Here is a 9,064-nt window from a genome sequence, read left to right as displayed (position 1 = left end):
ATGTCAAAGGGTCCTTGAGCAAGAAACCAAATCCCAGTAACTCCCAATGGCCGTTCCTGTACCTTGCATGGCAGTTCCACCAGCATCAGTGTGTTTGTGTGGGTGTAAGAGAGGCATGTTAGCATGCTAACAAACTAAACTAAGATGATGACCATGGTAAACATGTTATTGTTTTTACTGTGCGCATGTTAGCATGCAGGCATGTTTTCACCTAACTGCTAAGTAAAGTCAGAGATGTTATAAGAGAGAAAACCACTTAAAGAACCCTGAGTAGATTAGTCCGTAACACCAAAGATGGCGGCTGTATGACACAATTGTCTGCTTTATATTCTATATCAAACCAAGCGCACAGTTTGAGGTTTGAAAGTCAGTGTCATGGAACCTTACACATGCATGGTAACAGTTGGGGAAAAGTCACCAAACTTTTTATGCATTTTTTACAACCAGTCCTTCAACCTGAGCGATGATACAGGTCGTTTGTTTCAAGCCTCTGATACAACCCATTGTCATTGTTACAACCATTGTCATGGTTACAATAATAAACACACAGACTGTACAGACAGCAGCGTACTGGCCTTCGTCTCCATGGTTACTATAATAATAATAATAATAATAATAATAATAGTTAGGTTTAGGCACTAAAACTACTTGGTAAGGTTTAGGAAAAGATCATGAATTGGGTTAAAATAGGTCCTTCCTTACAATCACATGGTCTCTGTTGTCATGGTTACAATATAATCTACGAGTTTCACATGGTAATCAAACACCACTCTCCTGTGTCATAGTCCTGTGTTTCGTTGACCCATCCATCCACCACAACCTCCTCCTGATGTGGACTTTGTCTCTCTTCATACTACGTCACCGCACTTTTCCCTTTGCTCCTGTCATAATTACTACGGCCCCTAGATGTCGCCTAGCAACTGTAACTATGGGTCAGAGTAACCTGCTGCACAAACGACCTATAGGCTCGTAATTGATTTGTGATTGCTGTTTTTATGCCCTGGTGACCATTGAAACTGAAGTTAAGGCTCTTTCGTCATTCAATTGGGCCTGGACTTGGCAGCCATTTTGGCAACGCCCTCAGGCTAACGAGTTGGTACAGCCTCAAAAGCTGCTAGCATGGCTGGAGACTCTTAAAGTCTCCAACTGAAACAAGACCAACCACACACAAAGTTCCGTTAAACATATATACATAACACATCTTTTTTTTTTTTATTGGTGAATAGTCACAGATAAGGTATAAATAGGACAATGGCATCATTTCATAAATATCTAAATATGGTCTTTAGTTTACTATCTATCACAGTGTACATTCTGATAAAACCTTTTTAGTACGCAAGGCCACCGAAATATATTAAATTAAAGTGAATACATTATTTATTCAACACCCTTCACAAATTACAGTACTTCATGTCTGAACATAACAGTTTGACTTACAGGGGAACTGTAAAAAAAATCAAATGAATCACAATTTGACAAAGAAAATGTATGACATGTGACAGGAAATCAACACTGCAATATTAAAGCATGGTTCAAATTCCCATTAGGAGTTGACAAACGTTTGCACAGTGCAGAGATGCTTATACAGCACAGCCAGTTGTTACAATGACCTTCTTTGAGATATATTTTAAGGTTTTAGATCAACTTACAGACCACAAGTAATGAGAACATAGACATCAGTATCATCCATCTGCTGTTGTATGAACACGTGATTAGTCATAAGTAGTGAGCAGGAAGTGAAGAACTTGTAACAAATGTAACACTATAAGTCAATGTGCCTCAGACAATATGGTGGAAAATGCTATAACAGAACACTGACGGCCAAAACTAACTGCACAGCAGGTGAACACATGATGGTTCATTTAATGTTGTTACAAAAAATAAACATGTTCACAATCAACTGTTTTTTTTGTTTGTTTTTTTAGTTTGAAAATGTAAAAAAATCTACTTGTAAAAGTATAAATCCCTGAATTAAATAAATCTAACACTGATCGGTAAGTCATTGTTACTGCTTCTCACTCAGTACACCGCAACTTATTTTAATGTCTGTGTTCTCATCACTTACAGTTAAGTCTTAAAAATAACTTGATATATTCACTTTAGAGATATCACGTTGTTGTTATTCAAATGAAAATGACTAGTGCTTCCTTCCTGTTTAGGCACCACCGGTTAACGCCTGCCTGTTCTCTGCATAGTCATAATCTTTCCTCTCCTCCTTCTTCGCGTTGGTGGCGGCGGTCTGTTTCTGAGACAGACCCTGGATCAGTTTGGAGTTGAGGAAGCGTCTGTAGGAGTCTTTTTCCATCAAGAGGTAGATCATCCTCTGAGCCTCGTCGAAACAAGACGGGCAGGGGTTCTCCACGTTCTGCCTCGTTTGGTCTCTGGTCGATGCGTCCAGGTTTACCTGAAACCAACAGAGAGGAAGGGGGAATAAAGGGTTAATATACAGAAGACAAAAGCTGTTGGGATTTCAAGCACATAGGGGGCAATGACCTTTTTATATTCTGCTCTCCTTCCCCATCTACATTATGTTTGATTACTGGAACTGAAAGTTTTATTCTTTATGTTCAATTGTAGATACAACACACAAACACACACACACACACACACACACACACAGACATATATATATATATAACATAGTCATATATCGTCATAAAGCAAAGGACGAGCATAAGTGGAGGAAAAAACATCATTGTGTGTTTATTTCCTTTTTGCATTTTTTGTTATTTAATTTTTGTCAAAAGTGAATCTAATGAACTGAACTGAGTGAAGCGCCAAATTCTTCTTTTATTTATATTATGCATCCAGCCTCCTGTGATAATGATAAAAGCAAAACAGTTTGAAGCTTTTAATCAGGCAGCTGAGGGGATGGTCATTAGTACAACAGTATTATTCATGTGCACATTCAAAGCTTTCATGGTCACAATCAGGCCAAGTTTTCACCTCACTGAAGAAGAATGTGCATTTGCATTAATAAGATTCACAAAAATGTCTTTGAAGCGTGTCCAGCTTTCAAACAGTCTCGACATTTTTCCTTTTTCCTTTTTCTTTCTTTGCCATTTTTGGAGTCCGTGTTTTGTCTCCCACATTTCCCACATTGTAACATTTATTTAAAGATTACAGGTTATAGATTTATGAATGCATTTTCCTCACACTGAGCAAGCTCTCATATCACCACTATTACATATTACATATTTTACAGATAAATGAATTACCTCATTAGGAGCATCAGCCTCAACGTACTGCTGGTAGATCTGCTTGGCTCTGGGCACCAGCTTGGAAGACGCTGTCTTTTTGTAGTCTTCACATGCGACCCAGAAATCCATGTTCTCTTCGCTGAACTCTGACCTCAGGAAGCTGGTGAAGACTGCACGACCCGCTAATGCAGAAAGACAGAAAGTTTCTCTTTAATATCAAATCCAACCTTACAGACTCATGAGTGGAGGTGTGGAGGACTGTCATTGTCAAAGCCTGGTTGCCCGACTTCTTTAAGCTGCATCGCTCTGATTTCAGGTACCAACACCTGCACCTACTGGAGCTTAATTGTGTCTGAGTTTCTGGGAACAGGAAATTGTTAAAAGAAAAATATTACAGCAACGATCATCCGTGGTTGCATCCTGTCTTCAAGTGTTTTCAAGTAATCAAAAAAGATTACGACACAAGTCACAACACACAAGTCCAAGATCCTTCATGACTAAAAAGACAGATGGAGGAGACCACTGAGACTATGATAAGATAAACTAAAGACCGGACCAATGAGAGCCGGGAGACGATGTCGGGAAGGCAGAAGGAAGGACCTGACAATGCTGGGGGTCATTGAATGAGGTCATGGAACAGAGCAGGTCAGAACTCAGCTGGTTCCCGCAGGGCCATTGCTCCCCTTTTGTGTCCATATATACACACACAGTGTAATTCTCAGAAGGCTTTTGCACACACACGCACACACACACGCACACACACACACACACACATACACACTTAGCACTGGTCAGCAAGCCCTGAGGGGCCAATGACTGGTGCCTCTAGACACGTAGCAGAAAACCAGAGCATGAGAATGCGCCAGAGAGCTTAGCGTCTTCTGTGTGTGTGTGTGTGTGTGTGTGTGTGTGTGTGTGTGTGTGTGTGTGTGTCTGTGTGTGTCCCAGCCAAGTCTCCTTCAGTCTTCTTTAACATAATGATTGCAGAGTTAATGTGTGTAGGGTGATGCTTAATTTGCAAATTCTAAAAAAAAAAAAAACAGCTCATCATTTATTTTGAAGTGTATGCCTTATAAAGGATGCACAAAGAGATCAAACCTCACTTTTGGGATCCCCAAAAACCTTACCAGCAACCGTTACCAAGGAATGTGAAGGTCAGAGCCATGTCTGACAATATTCCCATGACTGCAGCATCAGCATGTCACATGAGAACGATCATGTTTAGGATGTTTTTCTTTAATAAATCCTGAGAGAGATGCTGCTGGAGAACTAATGAGTCAAGCATCTGCCAGACAGTTAATGTCAGCATTAATATGGCATCAGACAAAGTCCTCTGGGCTTCTTTGGAATTTAATTGAGCCTCATTTAGCCTTGTTCCAGTTCAGGTTACATATTTCTTTTGCAGGAGTGAAACTGTAATGTAACACTTACTGTCACTGTTCATGATGTGGCTGAAAGACTCCTTCCATTTCTTCACCTCGGTTGCAGTCGGCACCCTTAAAACACAGATAAAAAGGTTTTTTTAAATACAGTTGCACAGAGTTTCCAAAGATAGGTGCAATGCGTGCAACCATTTCTATGTAAACTCCAGAGACTCACACAATTAGTGTTCAGGATATGTTTTCATTCAGTGTTTATCCCATGCATGGATTTTGTATGAAACTACTTAACAAGCTCTAATGAGGTTTTTGTTGCAGCAGCACTTCCTCCACTGAATAGGTGGATAAACCGCCCTCCTGATATCCCATTCAAACGAATACAAAAACCTGCATTTGAAATATTGTCTTAGTCATGTTTCCATCACAATGACACAGCTGTGCAGGGAGGATTTGGAGTGCAACTCATCGTGATCCCAGCCACATTAATTCACTGATCGATAACAGATAGCAAATCTAATCACAGCGTCATGCGTCATCTGACATTTACACAGCAAAACCTATAATACAATAACGCCTCCTTGCAGATTTCATCGCCTCAGAAACAACGGCAATAATGAGGATAATTAATAGCTCCTACTCGTTTAGAAAAAGAATAATCTATATTCATATAAATCACTTGAACGGTGCGTGTCACAGAGGCTCTACAGCGTGTCTTTGTGTTGTGAATGAGATGAGTGATACAGCTGCTCAACAAAAAGTGAACACTGATTATCTGTAACCGTGTCTGAATGGGTTCCACGGTTCTGAGAAGGAAAGGTCAGGGTGATGCTAACCTGCTCATAAAGAACAATAAGAGGCTTCCTGAGGGAACACGACCCGAGGACAGGTCAAAACGAGGCTTAATGTGTTCCTAAGCAAAAGTTACACCTTCTCCATGGTAACACAAGACAACACCTGCAATACAATTACACCTTTTCATCTCTCTGAAAACAAAACCCCCCAAACAACTGGAAGAAATTTCACAATAAAGTTCCAGTGATTCATTCAAAGGTGGTCTACAGTTTGAATGCTGGCACCATCTGAGATTTTCCCTCTTTTGAAACTTGGGAGACGGTTCAGTCTGTCAAATCTTAAGATTCAAGCCACAAGTAACTACTGGGTTAAAGTCAAAGCTGAGTCACTTTTGATTTTGAAAAAAAATATTTTAGTTATTAGTTTTGGATTTAGTGTAACTCAAATTACAGATGAATTGATGGAACATGTTCATCGTAAAACAGCATTTATAATTTTATAACCAGGGAGTGCATCTTCTAAGAGGCTGCTACCATAACCACCTTCATCATGTTTCCCAGTGCAGCCCTTCCAGACTGAAATACATTTCATTAATTCCTTCTTTTTTTTTTCATGCAACACACACAAACTGCTTTTTTCAAGACCCATGAAAGCAGAGTTATAATCTGTGTGACTGTGAATAAATTCTCTTTCTGAGGAGAACTGAAGCATAAACACAAAGTGGAACAAATATATTAAACTTTACACAAATTGAACTAATAGAGATGAGTTCCTCTGACCTCTTTGCAGCAGCAGCATTAGTAGAGTTCTTCTCTTTCATCTGCTTCTGATCCGCTGTTTGGGGTTCAGGCTTCTGGAGTAAGAAGCTTATTTTGTGCTTGATGTCTTTGGCGCTGTGGAGAAGCAGAAGAGAGGGCAGTGAGTGAAATGCATTTTTTTTTAAGACTTCACTTTGTTTGTATTAATAACATCTGCACAAAGGCTTGCTTGCATGGATGTCAGCTGGTTCCTCTTTGTCTGTATTTAAATGTTGATTTCAGGTCATGCAAGTGTTTCTATCTATTTCACATTTCAAAGAATCAGCATGTGCACAGATCATCCTGAAATGGTCAACAACTGCATTTTACTGCAGTTACTTTTACAGTAAAAAATTACATCAGTTTCCACCTGTAGGGTCTTACCTTTTCAAGCATGTTGCAGGAAGTGTTGCAAGTCCTTTACACATGGTGGAATGTTACAGATCCAAAGTCAGGACTGTTGTTGTTGTTGTAAATGACGACAGGGAGACAACAGTGTGACTGCAGAGAGCAGCGCTCTTCAGTATAAGACGGCAGGCTGCGGGTGTCTCCACCCCCAGCAGTGGCTTTATACCTCCAGTCTGCACACTGACAGTGAACTGACCAATCACACCAAACACAGAGAGAGAGAGAGAAAACGTGAAAAAAAAAAAAAAACCCAGTGAGGGAGGGAGAGGGGGAGAGAAAAATGGGGGGAAATTTACAGCAGAAAAGATCATATGTAACCAAAACAAAAGGTGTTTTCCTCTGAGTGAGGCGACTCAAGAGTTTCAGGAGACACTGAAGTCATCCCTCTGTGGAAAAAACAGATTCATCAAACGGAGCAAAAATAAAATCCAGGCAGGGACACCGCTGCCAGTATCCACCATCTCAGCTCAGTGCATTCAAGGAGGGAGGAAAGTGTTGTCATTTGTTTTCACTGGTCGGCCCACTTTCCTTCAGCATACAGCAGAGAAAGTTTATTAGGAATACCATTCAGTCAAATAAAACAGTCCTGCAATGAATCCTCCCTCATGAAGGTTATAATGTGCAGCCTATGGAGAGAGTTGTTGCTGATTCATCTGTGTGATCATTTTTGGAGGATGTAGTTTGTAGTCTTGTATTTCTGTTTTTAAGCCCTGACCTCACCGATATAAAGGGGGGTGGACAAAATAATAGAAGCACGTGTCAAACCTCACATAAATAAAGCTATATTATAAAAGTTATAATAGTTTTTCCAAAAAGCATACTTGTATTTTTTTTTCTACCTCAGTCTTTATCCAGTTTGTTTTCATGTTTTGCAGCTCTGTGTGGCTCCTTCATTTTCTCTGTGTATTGCAATGGAGGACAATAGTATCCACCAGCCCACTCACGTCAAAGAAATGTAAGTCCCAGTTCCATACCAGACACTAATTGCATACGATATGTGCTGTATACTATAAGTTACAGGGACTGTGATTAATGTGGTTAAGTAAAGATGAACAAAGCAATGAAGATTAAAAAGAACCGACTGTTTTCACCCGCTGCTGAGCAACAGTTAGAGGACTCATCTAAAGTCCAGCTGTCTGGACATCTGGATTACCTCTGTCAGACTAATAATCAGGACCTGTTTCCACCTCAAGAGCACTACCATCCACCCATAAATCCAAAACCAGCTACATGTCTTCCTCGCTAAAACCAATGTTTTTGTTAAGTAGCCTTCCCTAATTGATATAAATGGGATTAACACAATAACTGAAACACCTCTCTGTATAATACAATACAATTAACAGCACCACACACCACATAAAGTGGCATCAACACGTCTGTCTCAACATTATAATCTTCATGATGGAGGATTTATTGCAGGACTGTTGTACTAGTTTTATCTAAGAGTAATGAACTGCAGACTGAATGTGTATGGCCCAACACTAATATTAATGAAAGTAAGCTTCCAAAGTATAATAACAAAGCAACTCAGAAATAAGTTAAACCAACTTAGAAAATACTATTTGGCAAAAAAAAAAGTTGCTGCTTAAAAGATGAGATAAAATGAATGCAGATCGATTTAATGAAAATATGAAAAAAAGGATGCAGCTCTGTGCGTGAAGTTCAAACTGAAGTGTCAGAGGCTTGGTAGATGTAGACTTCCTGTCAGGGACAAGGCTAAGGAGGCTGGTTGGACATGAAAATTGTGTTGTGTTTACTCAAGAAATTTCTGTTTGCGTTGTGTCTCCTACTGACAATCAACACTGGTTTTTTGGTGGCAGATCAGAAAATACAATCATTTTTGCAAGTGCATGGGCCATTGTGAAGGCAGACAAGATTTCTGTTTCAATGCATGCGTCTTTTATTGTTTAAGCCTTGTTGTGACTGACACACAATCTCTGTGGAAAGTTTTTTTGAAGCTCTTGCATGGCACTGTGTATGATATACTGCGTAGTTGCATAATTAAGTGTGATGCCTTCACTGCCCAGTTTCCACAGTTTGCGCCTGTAGCAGCTTCTTCCACAGCAACGCTATCAGGTCATTAAATAACCTGCAGAGAAGCAGATGCCAGAGAGAGTCCGCAATTATTTGTTTTGTTTGCTTTTGTTTTCAATAAGAATTTAACATTAAAACTTATCATTGTTTTAAATGTGGTAGCACCTGAGCACTTGATCTGTATCTTCATATCTTCATCATAGTTGTAGGTGTTGAGGGAGTGTGAAGCCTCAGAGATATGAAGCTGTGCAGATGGCTTTGATCTGCTCATTCACCTCAACCTGAGAGGAGAGACTGATTCAACAGCTGCAGCCTCACTCCCAGGGAATAAATAAATTATATTTAGCTATAGTCAAGCACATTTAAGTTCAAAGTCAAGATAATAGCTCTCTGAGAAATGCGCGCATGAAAATCGGCACCACCTCCATCTTTCCCCCTCTCTGTCCCCTGGTGC

At 39.9% G+C, this 9,064-nt stretch overlaps 1 protein-coding gene across 1 annotated transcript; it reads right to left on the bottom strand.

Moving 5' to 3' along the window:
* Positions 1–1,359: 1,359 nt before the first annotated feature.
* Positions 1,360–6,719, bottom strand: rgs4 (regulator of G protein signaling 4). Its single transcript, XM_023428704.2, has 5 exons — positions 6,553–6,719; positions 6,151–6,264; positions 4,632–4,696; positions 3,219–3,382; positions 1,360–2,404 (listed from the first exon to the last, which is right to left on the bottom strand). The coding sequence occupies exons 1-5, from the start codon at positions 6,594–6,596 to the stop codon at positions 2,156–2,158; spliced, it is 636 nt and encodes a 211-aa protein (XP_023284472.1). The 5' UTR covers positions 6,597–6,719; the 3' UTR covers positions 1,360–2,155.
* Positions 6,720–9,064: the final 2,345 nt, after the last annotated feature.

The sequence above is a fragment of the Seriola lalandi genome, unplaced genomic scaffold (genome assembly GCF_002814215.2).
Source record: "Seriola lalandi dorsalis isolate HSWRI2012SDOR001 ecotype SW California unplaced genomic scaffold, Sedor1 jcf7180002054885, whole genome shotgun sequence".
NCBI lineage: Eukaryota > Metazoa > Chordata > Actinopteri > Carangiformes > Carangidae > Seriola > Seriola lalandi.
This window is presented reverse-complemented; position numbering and strand designations above follow the sequence as displayed.

Bases quoted from the DNA above. Each gene is read 5' to 3' on its own strand.
- rgs4 (XM_023428704.2), bottom strand. From the start codon at position 6,596: ATGTGTAAAGGACTTGCAACACTTCCTGCAACATGCTTGAAAAG. The intron at 3,383-4,631 runs GTAAGTGTTACA...TTTCTGCATTAG, and splicing joins CCACATCATGAACAGTGACA to CGGGTCGTGCAGTCTTCACC. The intron at 2,405-3,218 runs GTAATTCATTTA...TGTTGGTTTCAG, and splicing joins AGGCTGATGCTCCTAATGAG to GTAAACCTGGACGCATCGAC.